Genomic DNA, 20,458 nt, shown 5'->3' on the forward strand with positions numbered 1-20,458 from the left:
CCGGGCCCCACGCATGCCAGGCAGCGCGCTACCGCTTGAGCCACATCCCCAGCCCCCCAACTATCTCAAAATATCTTTGTTAGAACAAAGAGACCCGCTGAATGCAAACTTCACAGATCATTTCAGCTTTTATTCAGGAAGGGGACTACACCTATGGGAATGGACCCACTTTCCTGGTGGAAAAGGAGCCACTGAACAAAGGAAGGGACTGGACTTAAGTAGGTTTTCCTGAGAGGCGGTCATATCAGTTTTCTTGGTCACCCAGGAATTTGGGGTTTGTCCTACCAATCATGAAAGATCAGTTTGAGCGTTTAGGAATTTGAGCTCTTGGGTCAGGGGTTTGTGTTCTGCATCTGGAGAGGACTGACTCCAAGGAAGGTCAATGCCCTTCAGAGGCTATCACTTTAGGTGTGATGAGACACCTCCTTCCTGCCTGCAGCTAGCACCAGGAAAGCATTTGTTCACAGTGTTCTTTTTCACTTTCTTTTCTCAGGCCACATTATCTTGGGGATTTTTCATTTTCTATATCTATTAGTCTTTTTATAATTGTTCTACTTGAATTATTATCCAATTTTTTTTGAGAATTTTTTAATATTTATTTTTTAGGTTTTTTTTGGCGGACACAACATCTTTGTTTACACGTGGTGCTGAGGATCGAACCTGGACCCCACACATGCCAGGCGAGCACGCTACCGCTTGAGTCACATTCCCAGCCCCTAGTATCCAAATTAACCAAAAATAAGATCAAATTAAAATTAAAATAATGAGGACTATTAATAAGAGACCACAGAAACCAAAGTCAATGGAGCTAGACACGCCCCCCCAAAAAATAATACAATAGGAATGGACCTGACCTGCTCCCCACCCCCCCCCCCCACACACCAAGTTTTCTCCCTTAACACAACCTGCTTTTCTGGGAATTAAACTCAGGGGAACTTTGCCACTGAGCTACTTTCCCAGCCCTCACCAAACTGCTGAAGCTGGCCTTGAATTTGTGATCCTCCTGCCTCAGCCTCCAGGCTCTGGGTGAGCTAAGAGCTTATAATGCTAAGGGCTGCAAAAAAAGATTCCAAAGTGCTGGAAATCTTAGGTTCACATTGTGCAAAAGTGGCAGGGAAAATTGTCTTAATTATCTTGTGCCATGTAGCAGATTACTCCCAAGCTCAATGTGCAGTACAATAACATTGTTTCAAGGTTTCTGTAGACCAGATGTCCAGCCATGGCTTATCTGGGTCCTGTGCTTCAGGGGTTCTTCCAGGCTGTAGCTGAAATGGTGGCCAGGGTTGCAATCAAACAGACCAAACCACATTCACTCACACAGTTGTTGGCAGGATTCAGTTCACAGGCTATTGGCCAGAGGCCAACCTTGATTCTGAGTCTTGACTAAGCTGGTCACAACCCAGCAGCTTGCTGCATAATAGCAAAGGAGAGTTCATTCAAGCCAGACAGAAGGCGACTTTATAACCCACTCTCAAAAGCGACCTCCCATCACTTTTACCATATCCCATTTATGAAAAATAGATTACATTTATTAAAAATCTGTTCACAAACAAGAAAAGAGGAGAGGGAGTGAATACCAGAGAATGGACATCACTTTGATCCATTTTAGAAGCAGCTTCCTGAAGACACAATCGCAAAACTCAGCCAACAGCAAGAAAATATCAATCAAGAAGTCAGATGCAGGGACCCACCCATACAGTCCCAATTATTGAGCGTCTCAAGTGTGAAATTCCATCTCAAAACAAAACAAAAGCCAGGATAGGTGGTGCAGGCCTGTAATCCCAGAGGCTCAGGAAACTGAGGCATGAGGATCACAAGTTCAAAGCCAGCTTCTGTAATTTAGTAAGGCACTAAGCAACTCAGTGAGATCCTGTCTCTAAATAAAATACAAAATAAGGCTGGAGATGTGGTTCAGTGGTTGAGTGTGCCTGAGTTCAATCCCCCCTTACCAAATCAAACAAACAACAAAACAAAAAAATACATATTGGGCTGGGGATGCAGCTCAATGGTAGGGTGCTTGCCTTGCACATATGTGGCCCTAGATTCAATGTCCAGTATAGAAAAAATAATACACATACACACACACACACACACACACACACACACACACATCTGTATTACTAAAAATGTAAAATTAGGAAGTGAAAAATAGCTTTAAAATTTTAAAAACAGGTCGGGCATGGTGGTGCACACTTGTAATTCCAGCAACTCAGAAGGCTGAGGCAGGAGGATTGCAAGTTTGAGGCCATCCTTGGCAACTTTGTGAGACCCTGTCTCAAAATTAAAAATAATGGCTGGGACTATAACTCAGTCCCACTGGGCTCTATCCTTAGTGCCATCTAAAAATAAATAAATAAAATAAAAGTAATTTTAAATATTAAAAAAAATAAAAAGGAAACAAAATTGGGCCTATGGAAAGAAACATTTTATTCATTTATTTATAGCTGTAGTTGGTAGTTGGACCCAATACCTTTATTTATTTATTTATTTATTTATTTATATTTATGTGGTGCTGAGGGTCGAACCCAGGAATTCTCATGTGCTAGGCAAGCACTCTACCCCTGAGCCACAGCCCCAGCCTGGAAGGAAACATTTTATTTAGCAAACTATTTCTTGTAGAGGTTTGTTGGAATTTAATGTGCAGGATAAAGATCTTAACTTTTTATTCCTTATTAAAAATCAAATCCAGAATGAAAACAAAACATTTGTAAAGAAACAAATGTTGCCTATTGGTGCTTTCCTGTAATCCCAGTCACTCCGGAGATGGAGGCAGGAGGATCACCAGTTCAAGGCCAGTGTCAGCAATTCTGCAAGACCCTCAGCAATTTAGTGAGACCCTATCTCAAAATAAAAAATAAAAAAGAGCTGGGGAGGTAGCTCAGTGTAGATTATCCCTGAGTTCAATTGCCAATACCATAAAAAGAAAAGAAACAAATTATTTAAAATTTATTGTATGTTTTCAATATGCGTGCATAAATAAAGGTAACTATTACCACAAAGAAAGAAACAAACTGGTGCTGGGGATATAACTCAGTTGTTAGAGTGCTTGCTTCGCATGCAGAACCCTAGGTTCTAATCCCCAACACCACCAAAAAAAAAAAAAAAAGAGAGAGAGAGAGAGAGAAGAATAAACTGCTAAGTCAATGGAGATTTAACATATCACTTTAAACACACACAGGAAAGAATCTAATATGTGTGTCAATAGAGGATTGTTCAAATCAATTTTTTACATCCATAAAATTGATTTTAAGACAAAAAACATGAAGCACACATAATTTTTGAAGAGAAAAGGCATGAAAATGTTGGTATAATGATCACATTTGTGGAAACATGTATGCATTCTGTACATTTTTTGTTGTTTATTTTAGAGAAAGAATTTGGGAAGTAGTATTTTCTTATTTTACATTGTACCCTGTCATATATAAACGTGTTATGAAAGTAATGTAATTTTGATGATTCGGGAGAATAAAGAATTCCCTTTTTCTATTAACAAAAACAACTATCTCCTTTGGTGGTTACTAGGCAACGCTTCCCGGACCAAACCACTTTCAAAAGTGTGTGGGGGTTTTTTTCGACATTGCCCGAAGGAGGGTGCTGGGACTTGGACAAGCAGCCATCTTTGAGCCGGGCTCGGCTGTTTTTCCTTTCACAATGGAAATTAGACTGAATTGTGGTTACTAGGCAACAGCTTGCACGGTCGCCATCTTTAAGTGGGGCACAATGTTTATCACCACGAAATGGAAATCCAGAGGGAATGTGGTTGCTAGGCAACACCTTACCACCGTCGCCATCTTTGATCGGGGCAAGTTTTGTTTTAATTAGAATATAAGTTATTAGAGCCCGTAGGATAGTTGCTAGGCAACACTTTGGCACTATCACCATCTTCACGAAATCCACTTCATTCTTCTCGTTACATAAGTGAACAACCGCGTCAGGAGGAAAGTACAAAACTTTGCCATACAATTAGCCGTCATCTTTGTTGGGGGTAATGTGACTTCCGGCTGGGGCGGAAGAGGAGCTGAGTTGGATGGAAGGCGGGAATTCAGTCGTCTACTGATTAGCTTCCCATCTCGCCCTCTGGCGGCTCCGGGCCGCAGGCCGACTTAGTGTTACCACCAAGCTCCCAGACCAGCACTGGGGTCCCCAGGGGGTGATCGCGCGCCACGCCGCGGCGCGGGGTGTGTCCAAATGGGAGAGGAGGGGACCGGCGGCTCCGTGCATCTGCTGTGCCTCGCGGCCTCCAGCGGGGTCCCCCTGTTCTGCAGGAGCAGCCGCGGCGGCGCCCCCTCCCGTCAGCAGGTGGGATTTAAATAGAAGGGGGTGAGGGTGTGTTAGACTCCAAATCTTCAAGGGAGAAGGGTTTGGGGAAACTTCCGGTCTGAGTTCAGATATCCAAGGGGGACAATAAGCCTGGCTCCTGGAAGAGGGAGATATGGAAAGGGAGGGGCTCTGGAGCACAGACACTTGGGTATCTAGGAGGAGTCTTGGGGTGCTCTTGTCTAATGCCTCCAACTCCTCCCCAGCTCCCGTTCTCTGTCATTGGCTCCCTCAATGGAGTTCATATGTTCGGGCAGAATTTGGAGGTACAGCTGAGCTCTGCAAGGACCAAGGACACAACCGTGGTGTGGAAAAGCTTCCATGACAGGTCTTAGGAGGGAGCTTGGGGTGGGTACGGGCCTGGGTGATGGCAGCCCATGTTGAAGAAGACCCCAGAGGCCTTGCGGCTGTTCCTCTGGCTGTGGGATCTTTGACAATCTAGTTACTCTTGGATATCTGACTGGCTGAGGGAGGATGTAACTAATATTCTAGGATCAAGGATCAGACTCTACCTATTGTCCTGTTTCCCAGGCCTGGACTCATTTTTCCTTCTCATCTTCGGTTCCCACAGCATCACCCTCATTGTTCTGTCATCTGAGGAGGGCACCTCGGAGCTGAAGCTGGAGAGACTACTCCAGATGGTATTCGGGGCCATGGTGAGAATCCCCAGTTCTCTTCTAAACCCAGAGCTTTGAGCTCTTAGCATCCTTCTCCCTCAGACCTCGAAGTCCAAGCTCCCAACTTCCTCCTTCCCCAGAACCCAGGAATTCTGGTCTTCAGTACCAGTTGTCTCTCAGACTGGGGAGTTCAGGTACTGTCTCCTCTAGTAAGACTGTTGTTAAGGATTTCCTGCTCTCCTATGTGGTTCTTCTAGGTTCTTTTTGTGGGACTTGAAGAACTGACCAACATCCGCAACGTAGAGAGGCTGAAGAAGGAGTTGAGGGTGAGGCTATAGGACAGGATGGGAAGCTAAGTTGCCTATGTCCTGCCATTTGGGGACTACACTCCAGCAGCCTCTGGAGCAGCAAGACCCCATCGTTTTGGGGGCAACTTGGTATCTGACCTTGGAGCTAGGCCCAGCATTGCCAGTTTTCTCTGGAGGAAGTAGCAGATCTGGGACCCACTTGGGTCCAGTTTCTCCCTTCTCCCTCTGCCAGGCCAGTTATCACCTCATCGACAGCTTCTTGGGGGACTCAGAACTCATCGGAGACCTGACCCAGTGTGTAGACTGCGTGATTCCTCCAGAGGGGCCTCTCCTGCAGGTATTGGCAAGGCATGGAAACTCCTAAATCTGTCCCTGTGGCTCTGGTTCAGTTTCATCCTCTTTCCCTGGACCATTGTCCAAATCCTATATTTCTGACCCTCAGTCCAGCCCCTGCTTGGCTCCAGAAGAATCTTTATGCACTGAGAATCAGCTCTGCCCCTTCCCTGCCCACAGCTCCTCCATGGCTTCTACTTGGGACAAGCTGCCAGCCCTTCAGCCTGGTTTTTAGGGCTTGTAGAATCTGGTACCTGCCAAGCTGTTACAAAATCCACAAACTATCTTTCCACCTGTCTCTCCAGCCCCACAAAATCCAACATCTTTCCAGCTTCCCAACCTTGGAACATGCTCTGCCTTCACTTGGTGAATTTCCATCTACCTTTCCCCAAATACTGCTTTTGTTCTTTTACCTGGTGTGGCCACCTTCTAGCAGTGTGACTTTTCTCTGGTGACTTGACCTCTCTGAGCTTCAATAGTTCATTGCTTCAATAGTGTCTACTTGGCCCATAATAGGAATCATCAGATGTTAGCTACTGCTGTTAAAAGCATCAGCTTCAGCATGCACAGGTCAGGATGGTCAGTTTAACCAAGCCTTACAGTGTGAGTTGTGGATTGTGACTGCACAAGAAAGGTGAAGGAACTCAGAGAGGGTGAGACATAAGCAGTCTCTGAACAGTGTATGTGGGTCTCCTTCCCTTCCTTGCACGTGGGGGTCACTGCTGCCCCTGCTCTTGACTCCTGACTTCCCCTCTGCCTCCCTTCCCAGGAAGCTCTCTCTGGGTTCGCTGAAGCCATGGGAACAGGCTTTGTCAGTCTGATGGTGTCAGGCCGGGTGGTGTCAGCGACAGAGGGATGGTGGCGGCTGGGGACACCGGAGGCCGTGCTGCTCCCCTGGTTGGTGGGATCCCTGCCACCACAGGCCGCTCGGGACTACCCGGTGTACCTGCCCCACGGGAGTCCCACGGTGAGTAGGCAGGATCTGTGCCCTGGGGCAAGTGCGCCAGGGGTGGCCCCTAGAGCCCTCACCCTATCGCCTGCTTCAGGTCCCGCATCGGCTCCTGACCCTGACGTTGCTGCCGGGTTTGGAGCTGTGTCTGCTCTGCGGTCCGCGCCCGCCCCTCAGCCAGTTGGGTCCTCAGGTGAATCAGGAGCCCTTTGAGGCTCCCCACCTGGTGACACTCTCTACCTGAGCCCCCTCCAGTGGCTTCTTCCCTCCCGGCCCGCCCTCTCCCCAGTGCGCACCAATCATTTTCGCCCTAGCTTTCCCACGCCCCCTTTCCCTGGTCCCTGCCTCGCCCCCCAGGGTCGTCCTGCGCTCCTTTCTTCTTCTGTCGCCCCCACCTGACCACGCCCCCTGCAGCTTCTGGAGCGCTGGTGGCAGCCAGTGTTGGACCCGCTGCGGGCCTGCCTGCCGCTGGGCCCCCGAGGGCTGCCCGACGGCTTCCCCCTGCACAAGGACATCCTCGGGTAGGGCTTGGCGGGGAGTGGGGTGGCGGTCCTCATTCCCTCTCTTCTGGCCCTGACATCTCCTTTCCCCCAGACTGCTGCTCCTCCACCTGGAACTGAAACGTTGCCTCTTTACCGTGGAGCCTTTGGGGGATAAAGGTGACCGAGGACGAGGGCTGATGGGGAGGGCGGGGGGCCCGGGAGGGGCCCCCCCATCACGGGCTCTTCAACCCCTCAGGACCTTCTCCAGAACAGCGCAGGCGCCTCCTCCGCCATTTCTACGCCTTAGTCACGAGCACACACTTCCCGCCAGGTGAGAGGCGATGCTAGGGGACACTGGAGAGACTGAGGAAAACCCAGCCCCGCTGGCCGCGGTTCCCCTGGAGCAGAGCATTGACGCAGGCAGAAGGGAGGGTGTGAGCCTCCCTGGCTTCAGACTTTCTTGGCTAATCCTACTAGTTGATAATATGACCACAAGGCCTTTCTCTAGTCAGTATTTTTAAATGTAAGGACCCACTCTAGGTGAGGGTCACCCTGTACTGTCATTGTTCCCATATTGAAGGGCAGGAGGTTGAAGCTCGGCTGGTAACGGGCCAAGCCATGATTCAGACCCTAGTGGTCAGGCTCCCCTATCCACAGGCTCCGGACACTGCACACTACAGCTAAAAGCACAGCTTTGCCCAGTGTGGGGAGTGAGGCTTCTGCAGACTCGGGTTAGAAAGAAAAGGTCGTCATAGAATCCATGAGGCCCCAGAGAAGGAAGGGACCAGATGACAGTGTAGCCCTGTGAAGACCCAATTAACTTAGCACATCTGTGCAGGGTCATCTGAGGCTAGACCCCTTCTGAGGTCCATCTCCCCTGTCAGCTGCTCCATGAAGCTCCAGCTTGGGTGTCCAACCTACTGTCTAGCTTGTGGTATCACCTGCATGTTGCTATTTGTGTTACCAAGAGGACTGCCTAGTGCCACACACAGGATTCCTGGGAAAACAAGGACCAAGGCTGGGCGGGAAGAGTGTGAGCGGAGGGAGGAAGCCACTGGCCCTCTTCAGGTTAAGGACGGCCAGCTGAGCTGGAAGGCCTGCTCTGGAAGGAGGCCCCAAAGCCTGCGCCGGGGAGTCCACGCAGACTCCAAACCTGGGCCTAGAGTCGGGAGTGGCCTTCAAGGTTAGCACCCTTGCTGAGTCCCACTGGTTGCCTCAGCTCTCCCTGTCCTTCCCCAGAGCCACTGGAAAAGGTGGAGGATGACGTCAGCCGGGCCCAGCTGCCTCGAGCCTGCTACCTTGTGTTGGGTCCTGGGGAGCCAGGCACAGGGTTGCGACTGATAGCTCTGCAGCTGGGGCTGCGGCTGCTGCTGCTGCTGCTGGCTCCTCAGAGCCCCACCCATGGGCTGCGAAGCCTGGCCACCCACACACTGCACACCCTCAGCCCGCTCCTTTGAATCACCCAGGACAGACAGCCAGCAAAGACGCGGGGCTGTTAGCGTCTCTGTTTATTCGCTCACAATAATACACAGCCCCTGGACGGGGAGGGGTTGGAGGGGCAACAGTGGGGAGGGGTGGGAGGGGAGGAGGCGCCCACTTCCCTGGCCCCTCTCCCCTCTGTGCTTGGGGGGGAAGTAAGGGAGGGGCTCCCCCTTGCCCCCCCAGAATGTAAACAGCAGCAGATGAACAAAAATAAAAATACAAAAGGCCGGAGGAAGGTCCCAGGCATCCCCCTACCCCTGGGGTCTTCCCTGTCGCCAGTGGAGGTCCCCTCACTGCCCCACCCACCACAGCTGCCTCAGTTCTAGGGCTGCCTGGTGATGGCCACATCCCCCGGGCGGGGTCCAGGGCTCAAAACTGCTGGGCCAGCAGCTCACACAGGTGACGGGAAACGGGCTCCTTGCTGGTGCGCAGGGTCAGCCGATACATCTGGATGGGGACATTGGGGAAGGACTCAGAGGAAACAGAAGCCAGAGGGGAGAGAGCCCAGGAGAAGGTGACACAGGGAAGATGAGAAATGAGGGAAGGATAAAGGAACAAGAAAGGTGGGGAAGACATGGAGAGGCAGAAATCGGGTAAGGAAGAGCAGAGTGTGGAGGAAGATGGAGGAAGCAGGAACACAGGCCGTGTCAAAGGGGGATGGGATGAAAACAGCAAGGCCAAGGAGACTGGGGTACAGGATGCACCCAGACTGAGGGTACAGGTCAGCCTAGGAGTCAGCCCTGGCCTCAGGCCTCCCTCAGCAAAACGCACCTGAGCCTGCGCATTGGGCTCCAGCCGCAGCAGACAGCCCACCTGCAGGGCTTTCGTCTGGATGATTCCAGCGCCCACAAAGTTCTCAGGGTTGGGGTCCACATTGTCCAGGAGAGCTGAGCCAAACCCCAGAAGCTGTGTGGGGGGGAGGCTGTCAGTGCCAGAGCTCTGCCAGCTCCCAACAACATCTCTGTCTCCCAAATCCTTGTTTAAGGGAACTGATCCCACCGTACAGGTGGCAGAACAGGCTCAGGGAAGTCACCCAGTCACTTTGCGGCAAACTCGGCGTGCCCCCTGCCTCACCTTGGCCTTGGTAACTTCCGCATCCATGGGGTGGTTGGCTTTGAAGATTTTCTGAGCCTCCTGTAGCGGGCTGGGGGGCGGGGGAGGCAGAGTCAGGGACCTGGCACACCCCCCCCCCACGCACCCCCGGCTAAGGCCAGCGGCTCTTCCCCTGCTGCTCACAGGCTCAGCTGCTTCCAGCGCTGGAAGAAGTCCTGGGCCGCCATCTCCGTGGGCTGGAAGAACTTGTTGATGGTCACCGGGAGCTTTAGGGTGAGGGACTGCGGGGCGCCACCATACCTGGCAGGAGAGGAAGGGCTCTGTCAGGCCCAGCACCCTCACCCTGGAAGCCCTGCCTTCCTGGGAGCGCTGTGCCAGTGCCGAGCAACTCACCGGAAGCGAACCGACAGCAGGGGTGGCGTCAGGAAGTCCCGCAGACACTCGATGTTGAGCACTTGCTGCACCTGCGCTCCGCCATCCACCTGTGCGGCCACGCGCTTGGTCTGCACAGCCAGCTGTGTCCCCCAAAGGTCAAGGAAGCCAGGGGTACCGGTGGGATGCCCTAAGGGGATCTTGGCCACAACCCTGGATTTCTGGCCTTTGAGGAGCCCTGAAGGCAAGAACCAGCTCCTAGGCAGAAGCCTTGGAACCACCGAGCTGCCTCTCTGGACTGGAGGCCTTTATTGTGGCTCTTATTACTGGCTGGGACGTGGGGACCCGCGCTGACTCCCTGCTCTCACCAGTTGGTGACTGTGGGCAAACTACTTAATCTCTCTTATCCTCATCTGCAAGATGGACATGTGTACAATGTCCTCAGGAGTCAATGAGAAAATTTTTCACAAGTACTTGTCTGTTACACACAGATGGTGGCCATTAGTGTGGTCACTGTGTCATTCACGTCATCTACCCACCTACAAGGCCGGGTCACAGCACTCCCACCCTAACCCATATGCTGCACAGAGCTGCCCCCAGATTAATGAAGCACAAAACTGAAAAGGTGCTCTGAGTTTAGGGGTCTAGCCCCTCTAATGTCACAGAAGGGGGAGAAGACTGGCACCGCCAGACACGCTTCCAGAGTTTTTCAACTGCTCTGATCTTCCAGAGCAGCCCTATGAGAAGGAAGAGGAAGACCTATGCCCCGCAGAAGGGTTAGGAAGGCTAGGAGAGGCTAAGTGACCCGGCCCAAGTTCCACAGAGAAGTCCCTGGGGGGGGACCTAGAGCCAGCTGTGGCTCCCAAGTGCTGGAGGCACTGGCAGTGCAGGCATGAAGCCTGACACAGGACCACATCAGGGCACAGGAGGCCTCATAGGGACAAAATAAGGACGAGGGCAGCTGCGATTCCGAAAGTCATGTCTCCTGCACATCATTCATTACCATCTGTCCCTGGGGGAAGAGATCCAGAAGCCCAACTTACAGATGATGACACCAAATCTCAAGAGATGTAACCACATGCCCAAGGTCTCACAGTACTAGGGCTAAACAAGTCTGGACGTCGGTCTCTCGGTTTCCTAGTGGGCCAGGCCTGAGAGGATATGAGTCTGGAGGTCTCCCGGGTGGACAACGGTGGGCGAGAAGTTTTGAAACTGCACTGAGGTCTTGTTGCCATAGAAGAGATACATGCGGCCTGGGGTGGGTGGGGAAGCGGGGCTCCATCTGAGTTCTGACCTCATCCCTGGCCACCAGCCAAGTTCTCCCACCAACCCTTTCCCTCTAGGGCAGTGGAACACACCCAGGTTCTGCCGGAACTCAGACTTGACTCCAATCTGCAGTAGCTGGTTCTCAAACAGGACCCCGTTATTCTTGCACACAAACCTGGACGGGATGGTGGGGAGTTTAGGGTGGCAGGGTGCCTGGGCTGGACTCCCCACTTGTCCCTGTCACCCTTGCCCACTTCTCCTGGGACTCACTTATTCAGCAGTTCATCAGCTTCGGGGATGGGAGGGCCGATGTCCTCAGGACCTGGGCTGGGGATGGGGAAAGGAGTGAGACACGAAGGAAATTGGGGGGCTGGAGGAAGAGGGTACAAGACACAAGCCCGAGAAGGTCAGAACCCCAGAATTCACATGCCCAGCCTCTCCAAAGAACCTCAGAGAACTTTAGAATCAGACCAGCAGCTGCCACCAATGCAAATGGGACCCTGGCAAATGCCTGCGCCCCACCAGGGGGCCTCAAGTTTCACTTTCCTCCAATCCCTGCCTCCGCTGATCATCAGAAACCCCTTGACCAGAGTGCCCAGTCCCCAACCCACCCTGGGACCACCAGAGTCTGCCCCCACCCGGAGTCCACCCCTTACTCAGCAGCTGGAGCTGGGTCGGCCAGCAAAGCCATGGGGCTCTCAGGGGCAGGCGGCTCCAGCTCGCTGGGCCATCCAATCCCAGAGCAGACAGAGAAGACAGGTGCGGCAGGCAGCCAATCCCAGAGAGGCAGCAAAAGGGTCAAGAGAGAGAGAAAGGGAGAGGGAAGGAGAAAAGGAAGAGCAGACTAAGAAATGGTGATGGGAAAGAGAATACAGGGTGGCCAGAGGGAGGCAGCATGGGGCTGGCAAAGGCATCAGGGACAGAGGAGTGTGGGGAGGGGCTGAGCAGAAACGGGGCAGAAGCTGAGGGGCCAGCCCTGGGCGGGGAGAGGGGAGCCAGGCAGCAGTACCTGAGGAAGGCCTGCTCAGGGGTGGGCCCCAGGCTGGGCTGGGCAGTCGGGCCATCAGAGAAGACGTCCACCAGGAGGTTCCCAGCACCTGCAGGAGCTGGGGGTGCCGCTGGGGGAGGGGCTGCCCGCAGCCCCAGGAGGTCGGCGGAGGGCGAAGGCGTGGACTGTAAGAGGTGGGGGTGAAGCTGAGCCGAGGTGGCCACTGCGGGACCAGCCCCAGCCAAGCATGTGGGCCGCTCTATGGGGCTCACCACGGTACTGGGCGTGGGCTCCACACCACCATTGATGTCATTGCTGCTGGCGTCCCTTCGGCCATCATCCAGAGCGCTGCCGGCCCCTGGCCCCTTCTTGCGCTTCAGCTTGGCCAGGATGGAGGACTCGCGCTCAGGGAAGGGTGGCATCTCCTCCAGCACTGTGGCCTGCAGGGGGATGGGCGGGTCAGGCAGGGGCCCTCAGTCCTAAGAAGAGGGAGGACCCGTGGAGGTGGGCAGACGCTGACCAGGACGTCCGTGCTGGCCACCGAACTGAGGGTGAGGTACTCCACGGCGCGCTGCTGCAGCTCCACGTCAGCGTTGCGCAGCTGGGAGCCGGCTCTCAGCACGCCCTGGATGGTGGCCTTGGTCTCGGGGAAGAGGTTGATGAACTTGATGTAGGTGGACAGCAGCAGGGCTCGTGTGGCCACGCTGCACAGGTGGAACTTGGAGTGGAGCAGGGAGAACTGCACTGGGGGGCTGAGCAAGGGGCTGGGTCAGCAGCAGCTGGGCACCACCACCCTGCACAAACCCCTCAGGAGCTGCCTCCCCCAGGAGCCCTCTCCAGGACCACGGGCTGGCCCAGGCCAGCGGTCGCTGCATCATCCTGTCCCAGACTCCTGGGACTTGGGGTCTCTCTTACCAGGTCAGGTGGTTGGAGTGAAAGGCCAAGGGAATTCCTGGCGACCCATCATTATCAGCCCTGAGACTCCTAGAGGTTCCCCAAGCTCTGGACCCCTCAGAAGCTCAGGTGTTCACCCCCCAGCCTGAGGCTCCCTCACCTGGAGCGGGGGTCTCCAGCAATTAGGTTCCCAAACTCCCCGAGGATGTAGCCACCAACCTTCACCATATTCTCATGACAGGCTGGGGCCTGGAGGGCCTGGGGGGAGGAGGCCAAGACAAGAAGGAGAGGGTCAGTGGCTTTGTGCACTGCATGCACCAGGCACAGGACTAGGCCCCGCGTGCTGTTAACAGGTGGAACCTTTGTAACACAGGTGGGACTACAGATAGGGCAACAGGCACAGAAAGGTTAAGGACTGGCCCACGCTTACACAAGGAGGAAAATGGGGCAGTACTGGGCCTCCTTCCCTGGGCACAGGAAATGGAAACTACCAAGACCCATGGATGGAACACTACATGCTGGGCAGCCACAACCATGCTCTGTGGACTCTCTATCAGGCGCAAGAAGCCACAGGTCCTGTGCCTTGGGTAGTCCAGAGGGGCAAAGGCATGGAGCTGGGGGCACAGTGCAGGGGCAGCAGCAGGATGTTGGCCTGGGTCCCACAGCCCAGCTGTCCTTGTTTAGCATCTGTCCTGACATGGGGGTCACAGTGAAGGATGCTGACCTCAAAAACAGTCTTGGCGGCGTAGCCCTGGACGTCATCACGATTGGTGACAATCTGCAGGACACGGTACCACACCTCCTCACTCACATAGTCACCAGCAATGCGGATGAGGTTGAGGATGGTGTCCACGTACCAGCTGTAGTCCACCGCATACTTCTCAGCCAGGATGGCCACCTTCAGTACCTGCCACAGGAAAGGAGCAGGAGAGGCTTTTGGTTGACCAGGCGGGAGCAGCTTGGACTCACCTGAGTCTTGGCTCACCACTGTCCTCATCTGGAGACCCAGGAGTCCAGGTCCCGGGCCTTCTCTCTGACCCAGAAATCCAGGCTCCAGTCCACTTCAGACTCACAATCTCTTCGCGGATGGCGTAGTCAGCCGTCTCCAGGTACCGCAGCATCTCTGACACAATCTGCTTGGCGTTGCTCCGGTCACACATGGCATACAGGAGGTCAGCTGCCCGCTGCCGAACACTGACATCCCGCTCCGTCTGAGGGAAGACAGCAGGGTCAGGCTGGGTTCTAAGATCCCTTGGGGCACAGCGCTGGCCACTCAAGGGCCACTGAGGTGGGTCAAGGGTCCAGGGCAGGCTTTGCAAAGCCAAACCTTGAGAGCATTGATGACCGTGTCGATGTGGGTCTTGACAGCCTCGTGGGAGAACTCGGAGCTGGCCAGTGTGCACATGCTCTCCAGGGCCAGGTAGCGCAGGTTGGTCTCTCGATGCTGCAGGAACTGGCCCAGCTGGTTGCAGGCCCGCACCAGGAGGTTGGGCTCGCTGGCATCGCAGGCAGGGCATGAGGGAGGATTGGCAGGGGAGGAACGGAGATGGGACGTGAGGCAGAAGTCGTGGATTCCAGGCCTCACTGCTCCCCCAGGATCCAGGTTCTTCCCACCCCTACATCCTGGTCCTGACCTTCCTGGGGACCCAGATGAGTCCAAATAAAGGCCAACAGCAATTCTGCCTCCTAGGCAGAGCCCCAGCATAAATTCTGTGGGGTAACATTTGATACCTCCATCCTTGTCTTCCCAGGTTCCAGCCCTCCTCCGTCAGGCCCAGGGGTCCAGGCCCAGCCTCCTCCCTCAGACCCAGAGTCCAGGCCCAGCCTCCTCCCTCAGACCCAGGGTCCAGGCCCCGCCTCCTCCCTCAGACCCAGGGTCCAGGCCCAGCCTCCTCCCTCAGACCCAGGGTCCAGGCCCAGCCTCCTCCCTCAGACCCAGAGTCCAGGCCCAGCCTCCTCCCTCGGACCCAGGGTCCAGGCCTCCAGTCTCAGCAGCCCGGTGGACACCTGTCATAGTGGATGATGAGGCTGATGGTCTCAAAGAGGATGGCATTCTTGGCATTGGAGTGCTGCACCTTCTTGGACTTGGGAGGCTCCTGGGCCTTGTTGAGCACGGTCTCTAGACATTCCACCAGCCGTCCCTTCACAGCCGCATCCTCTGGGAAACAGGGGACACACCACACAAAGCTGGTCCTCCCAGTGAGGCAGCAGCCCTGCCACTGCTCTCCTCTTCAGGGGAAGAGCTCAGGCTGCTTCTGAGCCTGGGGATCCCTGTAGCTCCAGGCCAGGGCCTTTGCTTCCTCAACACTTCTCAAGTCTCCAGCCCAGCAGGGGAAGGGACAGAGGCACCCCTGAGACAGAGAATCCATCTCTAGACTTGAGACCAAGCTCTCAGCCCCTCTGCCATGACTCCACTGGGCAAGAGGCTCCAACGCTGCGAGCCTTACTTTTCCCTTGTGCAGCCCGGTGCTCATTAGAATTCTCCTGGGACTAAGAAAGCACTCCCAACCCTAGAGCTTCCCAAGGATCATCTGCGTGCCCAGCACAAAGCACTGGCCCTCAGCCGCTGGCCTAGAAGACGATGGTGTGCATGCCAGGCTGTGCTCCTCACCAGGGCGGGGGGCTAGGAGTTCAACAGTGGGAAAGCGCCCCAGTGCCCCAGAGCCCCCCCTCTGCTGAGACTGAGGGATGCCCGCCAGAAGCCCACAGGAACTCCAATCACTGATATATCCTGAAATGTGATGTGCTCTCAAGTGCACAGAATCACTGTCCGGTGTTCTAGCAAACACATCAGCCCCAAATCTATTGGAAAATTTACAGAACAGCTAAAAGTCACCCAAAGGCCAACTGGCCAAATGTAAAATGTGGGACACACTGAGGGACACAATTGTCCTGGTTTCTCCCAAAAGGGGTCTGTGTGGCAGTGGGGATTAAGAGTAAAGGAAAAGTGGTAGCCAGGCACAACGAGTGGCACAGGCCTGTAATCCCAGCAGCTGGGGAGGCCGAGACAGGAGGATTGCGAGTTCAAAGCCAGCCTCAGCAAAGGCAAAACACTAAGCAACTCAGTGAGACCCTGTCTCTAAATAAAATACAAAATAGGGCTGGGGATGTGGCTCAGTGGTTGAGTGCCCCTGAGTAAAATCCCCAGTATCAAAACAAACAAACAAACAAAAAACCCACCCAGGGTCTCACAAATGCTAGGCAAGTAAGTACAGGGAAGTATTCTATCACTGCGCAACATTCTCCAGCCCATTTTACTTCTTTCTTTCTTTCTGTATTTATTTATTTTTGTGGTGCTGGAAATTGAACCCAGGACCTTGAACACTCAAGGCAAGCACTTTACCAACTGAGCTATATCCTCCCTCCCTCTCTCCCTCCCTCCTTTCTTTCTTTCTTTTTTTTCTTATTTTTTTTTTTGGTACTGGGGGTTGAACTCAGGGGCACTCAATCACTGAGCCACATCCCCAGCCCTTTTTTGTATTTTATTTAGAGACAGGGTCTCACTGAGTTGCTTAGTGCCTTCCTTTCTGCTAAGGCTAGCTTTGAACTCATGATCCTCCTGCCTCAGCCTCCTGAGTGGCTGAGATTACAGATGTGTGCCACCACTCCCAGGTACTTCTTTATTTTGAGACAGGTTCTTGCTAAGTTGCCAAGGCCAGCCTCAAACTGGCAATCCTCCTGCCTGAGCCTCCCCAGTAGCCAGGATTGTAGGCATGCGCCACAGACCTGGCATTTGCAAATCTATTTTCACAGTCGTTTGGCAAGTGTGTGTCTTAGAGCAAAGAGGGGTACAAACAGAGTAGTGCTCTAATGGCCGCTGAATCTGGATGGCAGTGCTTGGTGTTTGTGACACTGTTCTCCAAAGCTATCTTTAAGTTCAAAAAGTTTTCATAATAGTAAGGACAAAAGTTAATGTTACGCAATAAAATAGGCAACTCTTTCAGGTAAAAAGTGAGAAATAATACTCAAACTCAACCTTAGGATAAGATTCTGCTTTACATCAACTCTGAAAGACATTATGGGGAAAATTAAGTAAACAGTAGAGAATCAGCCCGACGTGTGACAACAGACTTGTAGCTGTGACTGAAAATGCCCACACAGTTTTAACAAATATGTAACAAAACATTTAAAGATAAAACTGTTATTTATTTATGCTTTTTTTTTTTTGGTACTGTGGATTGAACTCAGGGGCACTCGACCACTGAGCCACATCCCCAGCCTATTTTGTACTTTAATATTTAGAGACAGGCTCACTGAGTTGCTTAGTGCCTCGCCTTTGCTGAGGCTGGCTTTGAACTCACGATCCTCCTGTCTCAGCCTCCCAAGCCACTGGGATCACAGGTGTGTACCACCACACCTGGCTATTTCTACTTTTTTTTTAATATTTATTTTTTAGTTGTAGTTGGATACAATATCTTTACTTAATTTATTTATTTTTATGTGCTGCTGAGGGTCGAACCCTGGGCCTCACATGTGCTAGGTGAGTGCTCTACTGCTGAGCCCAACCCCAGCCCCCTATTTCTACTTTTAAGTATGTCAGAAAAATAATTTTTTTCCAGTGCTGGGGATGAAACCTGGGGCCTCAAACATGCTTGGCAAGAGCTCTGTCCCCATTCAGAACAAAACAGAACAGAACCAGATGTAGAGACACAGCAAAATATGAAGTCTGTGTAATGGGATTTTTTCTCTTGGGAAACTTTTCATAACACACTGGAAATAAACTGCAGGTAGCCCAGTGCCACCTGGTGGAAGAGTTGGCACCGGATGGGATTCCTCTAGCCCCATGCAGGAGCAGGGCCATGTGTGCAATTCCTGGAAAACAGAGAAGGCAGGAGACCCCAGACAATATTTATCACTGGCCTCACTGCTGGGAAGGGCCTTTGGTGTCACCTGCATCATATGTTCAGTTAGTGACTCACACACAATACAGATGCTGATGTGCTCACACCCAGTCATGCACACACAGACACGGGCAGATACACACGGGTGCCTCGTGCACACCTGGCTGTGGAGACTGCACACAGTAGCCCTGGCCTGCAGCAGGTGCTGGGCACCAGCTGACTCAAGGGAACTTGTTCTGTGACACCGCCTGTGTGCAAGCACCTCAGCACAGGGTCCCCCCACACTGCCTCTCGAGGCCATGTGGCTGAGGCACTGAAAGCTTGGAGGAGCCTGGCCAGGTATCCAGGGAGGGGTCAGACTCTGCCTGGGATGGCCACGTCTTACCACCAGGCCTCAGTCTCCCTGTTATATAACATGGACTCTTCTCCCAGACAAGTATTCCTCATAGCTCTACTGGGGGGGTGTGGAGGAGCCCTGCCCAGCACCTGGCTCACTGCAGGAGTTCCATACAGGACAGCTGTCAGGGCTGTGGGCAGTGGGAGAAGGTCCCCTCTACCAGAGGTGAAAACCTCAACGGACCAGCCAGGAACTGTCCTCTGACCCAGTTGTGCGACCCTGGGCCAGGAGCCCTCTAACAGCCCCTGGGTCTCCTCCCGTGTAGAACAGGCCTGCTAACAGCCCCTGGGCGCGGCGCTGTAGGGAGCCCAGCCAGGGCAGGAAGCACTGGGGTCTGAGCCGCCCCTCACCCCTGCAGCAGCACAAAAGCTAGAGGTGTCCACCCAGCTCAAGAGAAAGCCCGGGCAGCGTTCCGAGCCATGGACAGCAGGCCGCAGTGTTACCTGGAGGAGGGTAGCACTGCAGCAGCCGCAGGAGCTTCACGGACAGCCAGGGCGCGGGCACAAAGTAGTAGGTGTAGTCCTGGAGGTCGGTGGAGGCCGAAGAGACAATCTGCAGGGAGGAGGCCAGGGGAGGGCACAGGCCGGGGTGGGGGTTAGTGATGGGGCTGTCAGCACCGTGCTCTGGGGCAAGCACCGCCCTCCAGGGGATGCTGAAGGAGCAATGGTTCTACTGAGTCCCTTGAGCACACGCTAAGACAGTGGGACAGGGACCGCCCAGGCTGTCTGATTTTTCCAAGCAATGCTGGCTCCAGGGGGACAGAAGTCTCTGCTGGTTTCCTTCTGTGACAGTCCCCAGGCTCAGGCATCTCACGCTTGACTCTGAGACTCCCCTGCCCAGAACTCCTCTACTAGTGCCCGTGCCACCTGGCACTACTCAGGGACCATAACTGGGTCCCACACTTCCCTGGGTTCCTGGGCTTGACACAGGGGCAGGATGGAGGAGGCTGGAGGAAGGGCGCAGGGAATGGGTGAGACATCAGGCCCTGTGACTTTTTCCTCATGGCGAACTCCTACTCGACTCTGAAAACCCTGTCTCCGGGAAGCACTCTCACAGTGCTCTGAGCCACCCCTATGACAGCATGTGCCCCATCCCGTCTCTGTCTTGTGTCTCTCACAAGGGCCTGGCACAGATGTGTGGTGAATGAATGAAAGAAACAGGAGCAGAACGAATGAGTGGTCTGCATCCTTTCCTCAAAAATCCAGCCTTGCTGGGCCTGGTGACGCATCCCTGTAACCCAGTGGCTCAGGAGGCTGAGGTAGGAGGATCACAAGCTCTAGACAAGCCTCAGCAACTTAGAGAGGCCTTAAGCAACTCAGTGAGACCCTTTCTCAAAAAATATAAAAAAGGGCTGGGGATGTGGCTGAGGGGTTATGTACCCCTGGTTCAATCCCCGTAAAAAAAAAGGGGGGGGGGCGGTTGTAGCTCAGTGGTGGAGCGCTCACCTCACATGTGCAAGGCCCTGGGTTCGATCCTCAGCACTACGTAAAAACAAATAAATAAAATAAGGGTATTGTGTCCAACTACAGCTAAAAAATAAAAATAAATATTAAAAAAAAATCTAGGCCTCCGCCTATGGGCACAGGGAGTTGTTTTTTAGGAAACACTCATACACTTCAAGCATCAATTCAGAACTACCTCCCCGGGAAGCCCTCCTCCTCAGCAGGTTACGTGCCCTCCACCGGGCACCTCCAATACCCTGAGCTCCCTCCATGATACAAAGTACCCCTTATGCACAGTCTGACTGAGTCACCTCCCCTGCCACACGCCCTTCTCCCAGCAGGACAGGGAGCTCTTCGAGGTCTGACAATCTGACTCATACATGTCCCTGATGTCACGCCACAAAGAACCGGGCACATAGGAGGCCTTGGGGTCCTTCAAGGACAGAAGCAAAGGTGGTGAGAGGGACAGAGAGGCACAACGGAAAAGCAGCAGAGTCAGCAGAGGCAGAAGAGGAGGGAGGGGGCAGAGGAGCGGGGTGGGGGCAGGGGAGGGGAGGCGGGGGGCATCAGGTGGGCAGCTCTTGCTTGGCAGGCCCCAACGCAGGCCCCATTCTAGGTGCTTTGTCTACAGCAGCTGTGCTATGAGGCAGCACTGCTATTCCCACTGAACCTATGGGGCAACTGAGGCCCAGAGAGGCAACCACTTTGCCCAGCACC

General features: G+C 53.7%; 2 protein-coding genes across 6 annotated transcripts in view; one reads left to right on the plus strand and one right to left on the minus strand.

The window, feature by feature from the left end:
• The first annotated feature begins 3,868 nt into the window (after nt 1-3,868).
• On the plus strand, nt 3,869-8,719 carry Fuz (fuzzy planar cell polarity protein). Of its 4 annotated transcripts, XM_078031618.1 has the most exons (11): nt 3,872-4,299; nt 4,524-4,645; nt 4,889-4,973; nt 5,192-5,260; nt 5,475-5,579; nt 6,345-6,542; nt 6,622-6,717; nt 6,939-7,045; nt 7,119-7,183; nt 7,263-7,337; nt 8,246-8,719. In XM_078031618.1, exons 1-11 carry the CDS (start codon nt 4,189-4,191, stop codon nt 8,461-8,463), a joined length of 1,251 nt encoding a protein of 416 aa, XP_077887744.1. In that variant the 5' UTR covers nt 3,872-4,188; the 3' UTR covers nt 8,464-8,719. The 4 variants fall into 4 exon arrangements, 3 of the variants coding, with proteins under 3 accessions (XP_077887745.1, XP_077887746.1, XP_077887744.1); XM_078031619.1 differs by lacking the exon at nt 7,263-7,337 and having other exon boundaries at nt 3,869-4,299; XR_013430628.1 differs by lacking the exon at nt 6,939-7,045 and having other exon boundaries at nt 3,870-4,299; nt 8,246-8,309.
• The window catches only part of Ap2a1 (adaptor related protein complex 2 subunit alpha 1), a 35,255-nt gene continuing 23,296 nt past the window's right edge, over nt 8,500-20,458 (minus strand). The window contains exons 7-24 of one of the 2 annotated variants that reach the window (XM_078031615.1): nt 18,743-18,851; nt 15,069-15,219; nt 14,389-14,557; nt 14,135-14,272; nt 13,786-13,968; nt 13,222-13,319; nt 12,688-12,919; nt 12,440-12,607; nt 12,189-12,352; nt 11,836-11,901; nt 11,450-11,506; nt 11,272-11,354; nt 11,076-11,166; nt 9,935-10,057; nt 9,725-9,841; nt 9,563-9,632; nt 9,260-9,394; nt 8,500-8,935 (exon numbers count right to left, since the gene is read on the minus strand). In XM_078031615.1, coding sequence (XP_077887741.1) covers nt 8,858-8,935; nt 9,260-9,394; nt 9,563-9,632; nt 9,725-9,841; nt 9,935-10,057; nt 11,076-11,166; nt 11,272-11,354; nt 11,450-11,506; nt 11,836-11,901; nt 12,189-12,352; nt 12,440-12,607; nt 12,688-12,919; nt 13,222-13,319; nt 13,786-13,968; nt 14,135-14,272; nt 14,389-14,557; nt 15,069-15,219; nt 18,743-18,851 — 2,232 coding nt within the window. In that variant the 3' untranslated portion in view covers nt 8,500-8,857. The remainder of the gene's footprint in view (nt 8,936-9,259; nt 9,395-9,562; nt 9,633-9,724; nt 9,842-9,934; nt 10,058-11,075; nt 11,167-11,271; nt 11,355-11,449; nt 11,507-11,835; nt 11,902-12,188; nt 12,353-12,439; nt 12,608-12,687; nt 12,920-13,221; nt 13,320-13,785; nt 13,969-14,134; nt 14,273-14,388; nt 14,558-15,068; nt 15,220-18,742; nt 18,852-20,458) is intronic. The other variant, XM_078031616.1, reaches the window with a different exon arrangement.

Source organism: Ictidomys tridecemlineatus, chromosome 15 (assembly GCF_052094955.1).
Source record: "Ictidomys tridecemlineatus isolate mIctTri1 chromosome 15, mIctTri1.hap1, whole genome shotgun sequence".
Lineage (NCBI taxonomy): Eukaryota > Metazoa > Chordata > Mammalia > Rodentia > Sciuridae > Ictidomys > Ictidomys tridecemlineatus.

Bases quoted from the DNA above. Each gene is read 5' to 3' on its own strand.
- Fuz (XM_078031618.1), top strand. From the start codon at position 4,189: ATGGGAGAGGAGGGGACCGGCGGCTCCGTGCATCTGCTGTGCCTCGCG. The intron at 5,261-5,474 runs GTGAGGCTATAG...TCCCTCTGCCAG, and splicing joins GGCTGAAGAAGGAGTTGAGG to GCCAGTTATCACCTCATCGA. The intron at 7,046-7,118 runs GTAGGGCTTGGC...CCTTTCCCCCAG, and splicing joins CTGCACAAGGACATCCTCGG to ACTGCTGCTCCTCCACCTGG.